This window comes from Elephas maximus, chromosome 3 (assembly GCF_024166365.1).
Source record: "Elephas maximus indicus isolate mEleMax1 chromosome 3, mEleMax1 primary haplotype, whole genome shotgun sequence".
In the NCBI taxonomy this organism is placed as follows: domain Eukaryota; kingdom Metazoa; phylum Chordata; class Mammalia; order Proboscidea; family Elephantidae; genus Elephas; species Elephas maximus.
The window spans coordinates 138910391-138925922 of NC_064821.1; the positions used below are offsets into that span (position 1 = coordinate 138910391).

The 15532-nt window shown below is 35.4% G+C and overlaps 1 protein-coding gene across 2 annotated transcripts in view; it reads left to right on the plus strand.

The window, feature by feature from the left end:
• PKN2 (protein kinase N2) overlaps positions 1–10910 on the plus strand; it is a 194808-nt gene extending 183898 nt beyond the window's left edge. For both annotated transcript variants that reach the window (XM_049879693.1, XM_049879694.1), the window contains one exon: positions 4–10910. In XM_049879693.1, the coding sequence (XP_049735650.1) occupies positions 4–207 (204 nt within the window). In that variant the 3' untranslated portion in view covers positions 208–10910. The remainder of the gene's footprint in view (positions 1–3) is intronic.
• Positions 10911–15532: the final 4622 nt, after the last annotated feature.

Here is a 15532-nt window from a genome sequence, read left to right on the forward strand (position 1 = left end):
TAGCTAATTGATTGGAATGCTCTTATGGACAAAAAAGTAAAGCCACCATTCGTACCTACCATTAGAGGGCGGGAAGATGTTAGTAATTTTGATGATGAATTTACCTCAGAAGCACCTATTCTGACTCCACCTCGGGAACCAAGGATACTTTCAGAAGAGGAGCAAGAAATGTTCAGAGATTTTGACTACATCGCTGATTGGTGTTAAGTTCCAAGACACTGTGAAACTAACCAGACTGACTCATAAGAAGACCTCTTAAGAATAGCAGCCCTTCATTTGCTTTCTGTGCCACCAATAGCTCTGAACACGTGAAGATTTGTTTAAAAGACTATTCTAATACCTTCTTGAAAAGTGGCTTTTTAATGTATTTTCAACGTAAATCTGAGCACTGGAAACTTTCATGGAGTTTAAACTGAGTGAACACCAGCCATGAAAAGATACATGACAAATTAATATTTGTGGATCAATAGCCTGTTTTTTAAAAAAGAAAGGAAGAAGCACTCTTCTACAGTACTTAGCTTTGCCATATGCCTACCTTAAGTGGAAGGAAAATTAATCAGTTAACTTCACTTAGCTGTTTTATAAAGAGGAAAAAAGGGCTTGGAATGCAATAACTACTCACACTTTGATTCTGTTTGAATAAGGCAAATAAATGCTCTTATATTTTTTAAAAGAAATTACTACAATATCAAAGAATGTAGTTGCAGTTTATGCACATTTTTGGGGCTTGATTTTTTTAAAAACAATGAATCGATGCTTTGTTTTATAAATTTTGTATATTTATTAGGAGAAGATGTTTTTATGGCCTTATCTTTTCCAACCATGTGAGAGAGCCTCAGAGCTTACCAACAGAGCTACTTGCCAAACAATTTTTTGTTTATTAAACAATGCTGAAATGAAGAGGAACAACTAAATGTCAGCATTTACTTAAAATTTGATGTATGAGAACTTCTGATCAGCCTGAACTAAGATACTGTATTACCCGTATGCATTCCCAAAGTCTGCACTCATGTATGTTCAGTCATGCTTTCTTCTAAAATCAGAGAACTGATTACCCCTTTTTTTTATAACCATTCTACATTTATCAGCCTAGTTCATCTTGTTCTTGTGTCTGCTGTAGAAGGTAACTATATTTTTGTTATACCATAGGGGTTATCATTGTATACATGCTGTGAACATGTATATGTGCAAGTTGTAATGTATTCTATGTTGTAGGCTTATTATTTAATTTCACCACTTCATCACTTTTCTACAGTGGCCAAGAAGACACCTCAGACTCCAGCATTTACATGAAGTGCATTTGGACATTTTAGGCCACTGGATCCAGATTTTATATTGGCAGTTACTAAGGGTAAAAGCAATATATTGTAACAGAATGTATAAATATTTTTGATAAAACAGTCTATATTTTATAAAAATTATTATAACACTAAAGCTGTACCTCAAAAGTCTCAAAAATAATCTGATCAAATCCTTTCTACAACTCTTCAGAGGGCCAGTTTGTGGCTTTTTAAAATTTTCATATAGGGAAATCATTTTGCCAACCATGACTTTACTCTTACCTGAAGTTTTTTTTCTTCCTAGCCCGTGACTTCATTTTTTTTCCTTAGTTTAGTAATAACATTTTTGATCCTGTGCTTAGCATGTTAGGATCATCATACCTCAGGAATAGCAAGTTGTTAACCACCCATACTGAATTAACCATTTAATCACAGCAAGCTCATCTCTTAAAAATTGTTCAAGTTTAAATCCTATGAAAGCACACTGTTATAGAGTTGAGCTAAAAACATTTATAAAATATTTCAGCTTTGCCAGGGTATATTCATAAGTTTTTATTGTTCTCTGAAGAACAATTAAAATTGTTCAGAGATAATTCATATTACCTTCCAAATTGATTATTACCCCAGATCCTGGGGGGAAAATCCTGCAGAAAGAAGGAACAATTTGTTCTTTAAAGTTATTTTAGAATATCAGTTAACTCCCTTGGCAAACGATAAAAGAGGAGCTTAGCTTAATTTTCTGGTTTTAATTTAAACAGTGTTAACTCAACATTGGAAACCCTGGTGGGGGAGTGGTTAAGTGCTACAGCTGCTAACCAAAAGGTTGGCAGTTCAGATCTACCAGGCGCTCCTTGGAAACCCTGTGAGGCAGTTCTACTCTGTCCTACAGGGTCACTCTGAGTCTGAATCGACTCGACCGCAAAGGGTTTGTTTTTTTTTTGGTAATAACACAACATTTTAAAAAAACACTAAATACTTTTGAGGTACAGTCTGTTCACCTTTTCTGGTTCTCAAATATGCATAGAAAGCAATGTCCAAAATATGCTTTTAGCATTAAAAACTGAGGTAGCATTTTGTAACTACACAGTGTACAGAAATGTTTTTAATTGAAGTCAATCACTAAAAAAAATTAGAGGGCAGGGTATATCCACACGATTAAGCTGAAGAAAGCACTAATTTTTTTTCTGTAGTTTTTAAAATATATATATATATATATATTTTAGTCAGATTTAAAATTTTAAACTATCAAGTGTAAATATATTTTGCTATTACTATATGTGTAAGTGACTGCTCAAGCACTTTGTAAGAAAACTAGGATATTTTAGAATGGAACACTATGCATTCAAATGAAATGTGCCTTTATGTCATTCTAAAAAAAAAAAAAATGTGTTTTGCAGTCATAAATTACCACAAATGCACAAATTAAAGTTTAAATAGATTGTAATTTGTAACTTTGGTTTTAAGTATTATTTCCTTTTAGGAACTTCATATTGATCAAAATATGCATTACCTTTATTATGTTCAAGATCACAAAGACTAATGTCATTTACCCTTCTTTCAAATACTTTTTGTCCTAGGGAAGGGCCATGAAGATTCAGAGCAAATTGTTCACCTCACTAGAGATAATGGGAACAGTTTATATTCTAGTCCTGCATGGTCATTAGCATCTTTCATTCAATAGATATTTATGGAATACCTCCTCTGTGTTAAGCATTTTGGGAACAAAGTCTTTATAAGTGAAGAACAGCATGGATTAATGCCATCTAAAATATAAACACTGGTATTATATGTACATGTCTTTTGTTTGAGGTTAACTCACCTTATTTTAGGGCTGAATTTTGGGAAAATAGAAGAATAAAACAATACTAATCATTTTATAATCATCTTCTTAAAAAATATTTTGGGAATATAAAATGATCTATGCTATCCCTGTAACGAGGAAGCCCTGGTGCAGTGGTTAAGTGCTCAGCTGCTAACAAAAAGGTCAGTGGCTCAAACCACCAGCCATTCCACGGGAGATAGTTGTGGCAGTCTGCTTCTGTAAAGATTTCAGCCTTGGAAACCCTATGAGGCAGTTCTGCTCTGTCTTATAGGATCATTCTTAGTTGAAGTCGACTCAGTGGCAACAAGTTTTACCCCTAAAACAAAAATCAAGGACATAATGGAAATTGCCATTATAGGCTGATTAAGTAAAAGCTGTCTTATAAATTCAAATCTAACAATATTCTGTCGGGCACTCCCTATCTTCCCAAAGCAACTGAGGGTAGTATGAGAAACTTGAAAAGAGCAAATGCTAATTCATGGACCATAATTTTAATTTAGAATTCTTACCTTTCAGCCATCTTTTGAGGTCTTGTATTTCTCTCAGATATTGACCTTACACATTAGTTTGAAGCGTAAAGACAGCGAAACTTACCATTAAAAAGTAAATAATAAACTGCGCATATAACCCAATGTCATTGAGTTGATTACATATATGTATATAATTAGAGGTAAGTATTTCAATGGTTTCTAAATTTTATATGAAACCATTATTTTATGCTTTTTAGTATCACGATTAACTAGATATTGATTTTCAATACCCATAAGACACATAATTTAAGTATTGCTGGTCACACTAAAGGTAAGAGAGACCTCCAAGAATTTGTCTCCCCTAGAACAAACAGACAAACCTGAACAGGAGCCTGAGTAAACTAGGGCTTCGGTACCCAAGAGTTAGGGCAGAAGTTCTCAAGCACAAGGATGAGGATGCTCAGAAGTTGGCGCTGGAGGCTGAGTCTACAAGGGTAGGAGAGCTTAGGCCACAGCAGCAGGAAGTTGAAGAGGGTAAGACCCAGAATGATAGGGACCTGGTTTTGGACATGCAGGCAGCCAGAAGGAGTGGGTTTGACCAGAGTGTGAATTCATATAGCGATACCACTGTAGAGATAGCAAACCTTGGAGTAGCAGTAGGACTTAAGTTCTGTGCTAAAATCTTCTAGAGCTTAGGTCCTAGAGTGCGTGACACCCTTTCACTGCCAGTAGAAGCAAACACTAAAGGAAATCATCTCTAGGATGGGACCGTAGAAATCACACAGATTAAGATCAAGTAATATGCTGTCAAAGATCACCAAACATATGAAAGACAGCAAGCTATTGTGGATTGAGAGTGGAAAGAAATAAACATTAAATTTAGACATCCCCTCCCAAGGATTGCAAATACTAGAACTCTCAGATACAAAATATAGAATAGCTAGACGGCAGTGGGTTATATATAAAATGTTTAAATAACTAAAATTACCAAGGCAAACATGCAAAATGAATTTTCAAAGAATTTTGCAAGCATTTTAAAAATCCAAAAATGGAAAATATAATTGTTCAAGTCAGAAACTCAGTGGCAAGGTTAAACAGCAGATTAGACATCTAAAGAGAGAATTGGGGAGCTGGAATTAATCCATAATAAAGCAAAGAAAGAAAGAAGTACAGGGATGGAAAATATCAAAGGTAGGTTAAAAGATAGGGAAGATAGAATTGGAGACCCAAAAGGAACAACTATAAAAAGAATGGAGGAGAGGCAATATTAAATAATGGCTAAAGATTTTCCAGACGTGATGAAAAATATTCAACAAGTATAATATTCTCCAAACAAGATAAACATAAAGCTATGTATAGAACCATTGTAGTGAAACTGCAAAATACCAAAGACAACATCTTGAACCCATGCGGCGATAAAGCACTAATTGTCTGCAAAGGAAATAGAAACTAATAGCTGACTTCACGATAGCAACAATGGAAGCCATAGCAAAATATTCAGAGCATTGAAAAACAAACTGTCAGCCTAGAATAGTATAGAAAGCAGTTGCCCTCATTCTCAGGACAATTAAAAACATTTTTTAAAGGTATTTTTCTAAAAGAAATCCTAAAGAATGCTCCAAGAAGGAAAATGATCCCAGAAGGATGATCTGAGATACAAAAGAGGATTGTGAACAAATAAAATTGTGAACACTTAGGTAACTCTAAAAAAACCAGATAGTGAGCTGTCAGACAGGCAAGGAAGGAAGGTTTTTGTTTTTGTTTTTTTAAGTCAACAGAAATTCTAGACAGCAGTAGTCGGGAAATCAGAATAGAGATCAGAGCTGAAATATTCTATAGTCCTTTTATTGTTAGAGTGTCAAAGTATTGATTAACTTAAAACTTTTAATTAAATATGAATGATAAAATATCAGGAATATTCACTAAAAAGAATATACCATACTCGTTGCTGCTGAGTCGATTCTGACTCATAGCAACCCTATAGGACAGAGCAGAACTTCCCCATAGGGTTTCCAAGGAGCACCTGGTGGATTTGAACTGCCAGCCTTTTGGTTAGCACCCATAGCTTTTAACCACTGTGTCGCCAGGGTTTCCAAAAGAATATAGTGTGTATAAATTTAAAACGAAAAGTAAATCCAGATTTATCAATAATCACCGTAGATGTAAATGGAGGAAACTCACTAGGTAAAAGCAGGGTTTGTCATGTTTGATTTAAAAAAGAAAATCTGACTGGTATCATAGACTCATATACCAGTTCCTGATTTTAAAAAGAATGTTTCCAGTATTTCCTTATATGGGGTAAGGTTTTAATGTTTGTTTTGTTTTTGGCAGATAAAAGTAAAATATTGAATTCACCAATAAGATATAATTCTAAGCATTCTGTTGTTAGGTGCCGTCGAGTCAGTTCTGACTCATAGCAACCCTATGCACAACAGAACGAAACACTGCCCGGTCCTGAGCCATCCTTACAATCGTTGTTATGCTTGAGCTCATTGTCGCAGCCACTGTGTCAGTCCAGTCCACCTCATTGAGGGTCTTCCTCTTTTCCGCTGACCCTGTACTCTGCCAAGCATGATGTCCTTCTCCAGGGACTGATCCCTCCTGACAACACATCCAAAGTATGTTAAGATGCAGTCTCGCCATCTTTGCTTCTAAGGAGCATTCTGGTTGTACTTCTTCCAAGACAGATTTGTTCTTTCTTTTGGCAGTCCATGGTATATTCAATATTCTTTGCTAACACCACAATTCAAAGGCGTCAACTCTTCTTCGGTCTTCCTTATTCATTGTCCAGCTTTCACATGCATATGATGCGATTGAAAATACCATGGCTTGGGTCAGGCGCATCTTAGTCTTTAGGGTGACATCTTTGCTCTTCAACACTTTGAAGAGGTCCTTTGCAGCAGATTTGCCCAATGCAATGCGTCTTTTGATTTCTTGACTGCTGCTTCCATGGCTGTTGATTGTGGGTCCAAGTAAAATGAAATCCTTGACAACTTCAATCTTTTCTCCGTTTATCATGATGTTGCTCATTGGTCCAGTTGTGAGGATTTTTTTTTTTTTTTTATGTTGAGGTGCAATCCATACTGAAGGCTGTGGTCTTTGATCTTCATTAATAAGTGCTTCAAGTCCTCTTCACTTTCAGCAAACAAGGTTGTGTCACCTGCATAACGCAGGTTATTAATGAATCTTCCTCCAATGCTGATGCCCCGTTTTTCTTCATATAATTCAGTTCATATAGTTCTCATATGAGAAGCTGGACTATATGAAGAAGAATGGGGCATCAGGATTGGAGGAAGCATTCTATACTTAATAAAATATTCTCTAAATACAAAAAGCAAAAAAAAAAAAAAGCTACTGAAAAAAACTGACACACACCCATCACAGTGGGAGACTTGAACTCATCTCCATTTTTGATAGCTTAATTTTTTTAAATCAGCAAAAGTAGAGACTTTTGGAATAAAGCAATTAACAACCTTGATCCAATGGACGTACATAGAATAATGCATACCACAATTAAGAGACTCCACGTTCTTTTCAAGCACACTTGGAGCATTTATAAAAACAAGCCTTAAAACAAATCTCAGAAAATTACAGACTATAGTGATATAAATTACATTTTCTAACTGGTTAGATTGAAAAGATTTTAAATCTATAAATATATTAGAAATTTTAAAAATACCCTCTAAATAATGGATCAAAAGAAGAAATTTTAATGAAAATTAAATACTTAGATAATTATACATATCAAAATTTGAGGGATGCCACAAAATTAATGCTTTCTGGGAACTTTATAAACCAGATGCATATAAGAAAGGCTAAAGGTTAAAATTGATTAAATTGTTCAGCTTAAGAAGTAGAAAAATAATAAATGGAAAGGAAACAAACAATGGAAACAGAAGCAAAAATTGGTTCCTTGAAAACGCTACCAAAATTGACAAATCTCTGAAAAAATAAAGATAAAAGCATAAATGCTATCATAAATTAATATAGCTACAGCCAGGATTTTTAAAAATAAACTACTATCAGCAATATTCAAATAAATTTGAAAACTTAAAGTAGTGGAGATATTCCTTGAAAATATAATGTGTGAATGCTAACCTGTGAAGAAACCAAAAGATTAGTCTTATAATTATTAAATAAAAGCAGAAGTTTAAAACTCTCCCAAAACATTGAGCCCAGATTGTTTTACAAGTGTGTTCTTCCAGACTTTGAAGGAAGAGATTATTTCAACCTCATAGAAAGCTTTTGAGAGAATGGGGAAAATATTTCCCAACACATTCCGTGAAGTCAATGTAATCTAGATAACAAAACAGACAAGGACAGTACATTACTAGCAAATTTCATTCATGAATGTTGGTGCAAAAATTCTAAACAAAATAGAAAATTAAATTCCATGATGTATTATTTGGATGCTAGTCCATGAGCAAATTAGGGTTATCCTAGGAATGAGCAAATTAGGGTTATCCTAGGAATACAAGGGTGACATTATAAGTAAAAATCTCTAAGTGTCATTCACCATATTAACAGATTTAAGGAGAAAAAATAATAGGTTAAGAAAAAATCTGTCACATTTCTGGTTATAACAATAAAACAATAGACATTCGCTTCCTTAACAGGTAAATGGTGTCAACAACAACAACAAAAAACCTAAAACCATTGACTTTATCCCCTGTGAGGAAGCACTGGAAGTGTTCCCTTTAAAGTTAGGAAGAGGTCTACGATGCCTGTCATTAGTACTGCTTTTCAACATTGTACTGTGTTACTTTCAGCAGTAGAAAGATTGAAAGGAGAAAATAAAATGATTATTATTTGCAAATAATTTCCTACCTAGAAAACAAACTTCAATGTGCTAGCATTAATAGTTTACTCAAGATGTTGGATATAAGATAAAGACACAGATCAGTTGCATTTCTGTGCACCATCAACAACAATTGGGATACATAATTTTTTTTAAGACAATTTTTGCAGTAACAGCAAAGGTAAATTACCTAGAAATAAATTTAACAATGATGCATATCACCCACAAACAAAATTGGGAAACATTAAAGAAGACTTAAGTAAATATAGAAATATCCCATTTTATGAGTTGTCAGTGCTCATTTTGCTCTCTAGATTTAAGGCAATTGCAACCAGAATCCCAAGAAGAATTTTTATGGGGCTTTATAAGCTCATTCTAAAACTTACATAGATGTAAGAGCAAAAGGTCAGTAATAGTCAAAGAATACTCAATAAATTTCTGAAGGAGAAAAAGGAGGAGTAGGAATTTGCTCTACCAGGTTTCAAGACTTATAAAGGTGTAGCAATTACTATAGTATTGGTGCATGTTACAGATGAGAGAGCCAAGGAACAAACCCACACACATCTGGAGCTTTGGTATATAAAAGAAGTGGTATGGTAATTCAGTGATGAAAAGAAAATGTTCTATAAAGAGAGTTAAGGAAATTATCCATATGGAAAGGGAAAAAGAAATGGAATTCTTATCAAATTGAATTAAGCACTTAAATGTCAAAAGGAAAACTTCAAACATTGAAAATATGTATACAGAAAAAGAAAACACTAAACTGCAAGGAAGATTGATAAATTCAACTAAAATTATGGACTTCTGTTTATCAAAAGACACCGTAAAGAAAAAGGACACAAACTGGAAGTAGATAATTTCCAATACATGTAACTGACAAAGAAGTAGTATCTGCCATATACTTAAAACTCAAAGAAAAGGTCAAAAGATATGAGCAGACATTTCACATGGACAAAAAACATGAAAATTTGCCCAATCTGAATAACAATCACCAAACTACAAATCAGGACCACATTGAGATTTAATTTTGCGCCCATTCAATTGGCAAAAATTTTAAATTCAGACCATACCAGTTATTGGAGATGGGGTGGAACAATGAGTTCCTTTATACAGTGCTGTGAGTAATGTAAAGAAGTACAAATACTTTGGAAAACAAGTTAGTATTATAAATTTGAACATAAAATTTAGTACCCAGCAATTCCACTTGAATATTATATCTGGGAGAAACTTGTACATTTGCACCAAGAGACATGAACAAGAATGTTCATAGCATTCTTTATAATAGCAAAAACTGGAAACAAACCAAATAGTCATCAACAGAATAGTTTAATAAAATGTGGTATGTTTACACAATGAAATATACAGCATTGAGAATCAACTGCAGCTATAGGAAACAATACAAAAAACGCTTGAAAGAAGCAAATCACAGAAGACTACATACAGTATGTGTCCTTTCTAAAGTTAAAAAGACGAACCTATAAATGTGATTTTTTTTTTTTTTTCTTTTTTAAGTAAAGGAATGTTAAAAATTAAGATACTGGTTATCTGGGTCAGGATGCAGAAGAAGAACCTACAGGTGGAGCACATTGATGGATAAAAGTTAATTGGTAGTATTTTAGGTCTTCATTTTGGCTTGTTTAAGAGAGTCCCTGGATGGTGCAAATGGTTAAGAGCTGGGCTACTAACCTCTGTGGAGCAATTTTTTAGGTCTACAGTTTGGCTTGTTATTTCACCAATGTTCAGTGTATCCACAGTAAATTAATATGCCCCTCACCCCCTTTGAATTTTCACTTTTCCAGCTTAAATTACGTTATTCATCATTTTAATCACTCTCACATATACCCTCAGATTCCCTTGCTGCTTTCCCTCTTGCTTCTTTGTACAACCCTGTTAAAACCCCAACCCCAACTTCTGTTAAATCCATCTCTTCACCTGCAGGACTGTGCTAACTGGTCTCACTACTGCAAAGGGGACCCTTACTAGATTTCCCTAATCTTGCAAGTTGCCATTGAGTCAATGCCAACTCATGGCCACCCCGTGCGTGCAGAGTAAAACTGTTCATAGGGTTTTCGAGGCTGTGATGTTTTCAGAAGCAGATCACCAAACCTTCTGAGGTGCCTCTGGGTGAATTTCAACCCCCAGCCTTTTGATTAGTAGTCCAGCTCTTAACCATTTGCATCACACGGGGACTGTCTTAAATCCATCTTTTCCTGCAGAGCTGTGAAAACTGGTCTCACTACCATGAAGGGAACCCTTACTACATTTTCCTAGTCTAGTGATTTTCAAATGTTTGAACGCATCAGAATCACTTGGAGGATTTGTTAAAACACAAGTGCATGGATCTCACCCCCAGTTTATGATTAAGCAGTCATGGGGTGGGGCCTGATAATTTACATTTCTTGCAAGTTTCTGGGTGATCACGCTTCCAGCCTGGCCATAAAACAAGTCTCAATAAATTTAAAAGGATTACAGTTTTTAAAATCATTTGGATATCAGTGCCTAAAATTCAAAATTTCACATTATGTGTAAATTATCTCCTTGTGGCAGCTGACTTTGTGGCTAAAGTAATAGAAATGAGAAGAAGGTGAATTTCAGCATATTAAAAATCATTACAAGGAAGCAAAACTTCTGCCATATGCTGAGATCCATTTCCTATCCAGGACTTGAAAAATGTAAGTAGTCACATTTATTCTTATTAAAGTCAGCAAGAGAAAGTCGTAAAAGGAATAATCAAATTAATGTACTAATGTTTTTAATGTAATTGTGGACTCTGAAATAACGTTCTTTTGTGAAGCAGTACCAAAAAGATCAGAAGAAACAATTCAATAACGCTTCCTCAATGTAGCAACATTTGGAGTAGTTAACCATGTGTGAATTTGCATATATCTAAAGTTGAACTTAATCTTATGCAATAATACTCATTTAAAAATTAAGTAAGGCAAAAATTGCATATAATCATAATTCTCCTTTAAAGTTCTTTAAATTACCCATAAAAGTACAACGAAGTTTGGCTTGCTTATCAGAATGTTTGGAAAGCTCATTTTCTCACAGTGCGTTACCACCTATAGGTACACATTTGATAGTTGCATCTTCCAACCATAAGTTTAATATCCTTTTCCTCTTCACTGAAGTCTTGTCACATAGTTGGCTCATCATCTTATTGGATACTGATTCATTTGATGTCATGGCTTGATATATTTCTCTCCCATTTTGATTGCTTGCTGATTTTGTCGTAACTCTATTTGCTTATACATTGGAGACAGACATACTATCTCTTTTACAAAGACAGCCAATTTAACTTACAGCATTGGAACACATTGCTGTTAAGTTTAACATCTTGGTTTAAGTGATTGGCTTGCATTTGGAGACTGTGTTGTACAAAAAAAAAAAACAAAACTATAGGACTAGAATCACTTAGCACAGTGAGATGTACATACTGTGAAAGACATACAGAAATTAAGACCAGCTAAGGGATGAGTAAACTCTGCTCCCTTCTCATGCTCTCTTTGGAAAATGGGTGCATTAAGAGAGTGGAATAAGAGGCAAGAGTGGTTATGCCATTTAAATTACTTTTCTCTCTCGTGTGTACATGCATGCCAAATAAGTTAGTTGTGTTTGTGTAAATTGTTTGATATTGTAATATAATTATATGAAGTAATCTGTAAGAAGTCCCTGCTTCTCCCTTAAAATAACCAGCACTTTGTCTCTCCCAGACATAAACACATATAAGCAGAGACAGCAGTTCAGGATATCAAGATCACCGTATTGGCTTCAGGCTTCCTGGAGCATCGTACTGTTCACTATGGCAATTCAAGTGTTCCCACTTCTTATTGTATCACATCAGGAGGTAAATAATGTCAAGTTTTTGCACTGTAATTAACCCATAGCTCCCGAGTCAATTCCAACTACTAGCAACCCTGTAGGACTGAGCAGAACTGCCCAATAGAGTTTCCAAGGCTGTAAATGTTTACTGAAGCATACTGACACATCTTTCTCCTGCTGAGCGGCTGACGGGTTCTAACCACAGACCTTTCATCACCGGGTGTCCTTGCGCTGTCATTGATCTAAGTTAAATCACTTTGCTAAGGTGTTGAACACCATCTCTCTCTTTATAAAGATATATTTTTCCCTTTGTAATTAATAATCAGTCTGTGAGATAATGTTAGGTGTTGTCTGTCAGCTCTAATAATGACACTATGCACAACAGAATGAAACACTGCCTGGTCCTGTGCCATCTTCACAATCATTGCCATGTTTGACACTATTGTTGCAGCCACTTCTTGTTGAGGGTCTTTCTCTTTTCCACTGATCCTCTACTTTACCAAGCATGATGTCCTTCTCCAGGGACTAATCCCTCCTAAAAACATGTCCAAAGCACGTGAGACAAAGTCTCGCCATCCTCACTTCTGAGAAGCATTCTGGCTGTACTTCCAAGACAGATTTGTTCCTTCTTGTGACAGTCTGTGGTATGTTCAATATTCTTCACCAACATCATAGTTCAAAAGCATCAATTCTTGTTTGGTCTTCCTTATTCGTTGCCCAACTTTCGCCTGCATATGAGGTGACTGAAAATACCAGGGCTTGGGTAAGGCACACCTTAGTCCTCAAAGTGACATCTTTACTTTTTAACACTTTGTAGAGGTCTGTTGCAGTAGATTTGCCCAGTGCAATACATCATTTGATTCCTTGACTGCTGCTTCCATGGGTGTTGATTGTGGATCCAAGTAAAATGAAACCCTTGACAACTTCAATATTTTCTCCATTTATTGGGATGTTGCTTATTGGTCCAGTTGTGAGGATTTTTGTTTTCATTGTTGGGATGTAATCCATACTGAAGGCTGTATAATCTTTGATCTTCATTAGTAAGTGCTTCGAGTCCTCTTCACTTTCAGCAAGGATGTTTGTGTCATCTGCCTGTGAGAGAATACTTTGACATTGTTTGAATGTCCCATTTCCCAACAACCTTTTTTCCAGTGGTTTTAACGTTCATTAATTACCCTCATCTGAATAAGGTGTTACACTGGAGGTTGCAAAGTAACTTTCTAACTTTAGTGTTTCTTCTACATTCATAGCTACCATTCTTATGTTTCAGAAAAAAAAGTTTTCCTTTTTTCTCCTTTGTATTATTCTGTATGCATAAATTTATTTTTATCCATTGTATTATACTCCTATAGTCCATTACTATTATTTTCTCTTGGATTCTCAGATTGTCCCAAATTTGACCCCGTTGGTCTTTGAGTACCTTCTTGTTTTCTTGTGCTAAAAGATGTTCTAGGCTTTCTTTATGCTGTCTCACCCCAAACCTGAAATTACCTTTTTTTTTTTTTTCCCCAAGACACATTGAAGAAGGGTATTTAGAACTAAAATTTGGTTGCTATTGTGAAATAATGACTCCTAGGCCCTTTCAACAGTTGCGGTAGTACATTGACAGGGAACTGCCAGAAATTCAAGCTGGATTCAGAAGAGCATGTGAAATGAGGAATATCATTGCTGATGTCAGATGGATCTTGGCTGAAGGCAGAGAATACCAGAAAGATGTTTGCCTGTGTTTTATTGACTACATGAAGGCATTCAACTGTGTGGATCATAACAAATTATAGATAACATTGTGAAGAACGAGTATTCCAGAAAACTCAATTGTGCTCAAGAGGAACCTGTACAAAGACCAAGAGACAGTCACTTGGATAGAACAAGGATACCACATGCTTTAAAATCAGGAAAAGTGTGTGTCAGAGTTGTATCCCTTCACCATGCTTATTCAGTTTGTATGCTGAGCAAATAATCTGAAAAGCTGAAATATATGAAGAAGAACATGGCATCAGAATTATTAGAGGAAGACTAACAGGGTGCGATATGCATATAACGTAATCTTGCTCCTGAAAGTGAAGAGTACTTACAGCACTTACTGATGGAAACTAAAGCCTTCAGTATGGATTACACCTCAACATAAAGCAAAGATCCTCACAACTGGACCAGTAAGTAATTTCATGGTAAACAGAGAAAAGATTGACATTGTCAAGGATTTCATTTTACTTGGATCCACAATCAAGGTTCATGGAAGCAGCAGTCAAGAAATCAAAGGACATACTGCATTGGGCAAATCTACTGCAAAAGACCTCTTCAAAGTGTTAAAGGACTAAGGTGCATCTGATCCAATCCCTGGTATTTTCAGTCACCTCATATGCATGTGAAAGCTGGACAGTGAATAAGGAAAACGAAGAAGAATTGATGCCTTTGAATTATGGTGTTGCCGAAGAATATTGAATACACCACGGACTGCCAGAAGGGACAAGTCTGTTTTGGAAGAAGTACAGCCAGAATGCTGCTTAGAAGTGAGGATGGCAAGACTTAGTCTCACGTACTTCGGACATGTTATTAGGAGGGACTAGTCCCTGAAAAAGGATATCATGCTTGGTAAAGTAGAGGATCAGTGAAAAAGAGGAAGACCCTCAGGACTGACACCATGGCTGCAACAATGATCTCAAACATAGCAGTGATTGTGAGGATGGCACAGGACCAGGCAATATTTCGTTCTGTTGTACATAAAGTCTCTATGAGTTGGAACCAACTTGACGGCACCTAACAACAACAACAAAGGCCCTGCCAGTATTCTTTTTCAGCTTCCCTCGTTTCACTATTTGTTTCTGCCACAGTGAAAAGCTTTTTTTCCAAGGGGCTGCATTTAGAGATAAATCAACCATTTTTATATTAAAAAAAAAAAAAAATTTTTTTTTTTTATATTAGAAGGTAATATTTTGTACTTGTTCTAGAAAAACTTGATCAGTTTACCAGAAAACACTATATACTTTGTTTTAAAAATATGTGAAAGCTTGACTACTTTCACACCTTCATGAGAACCAGATAAATAGATCAGTGGTCCCCAAAAGTCCAGTTTTTGGTGATTGTCGTATAGTTCCTACTTGCTCTTTTCTTTTTAGCTGTTCCTGTGAAATTGTCACACTCAAACAGATTTGCTTGTCCTACTGTACAAATTCATATTTTGGATTTTCACTGGAATTCACTTCATCATTTTTTACATTTACAACGTTATGTTGAATTGTAGCATTTACCTCATTCTTCTTGCTTTTACATTTCACTGAGCCACATTTGAGGCATTAGTTTATTGTGAAATACAGATAAAATGCAACACAATAAGCACAAT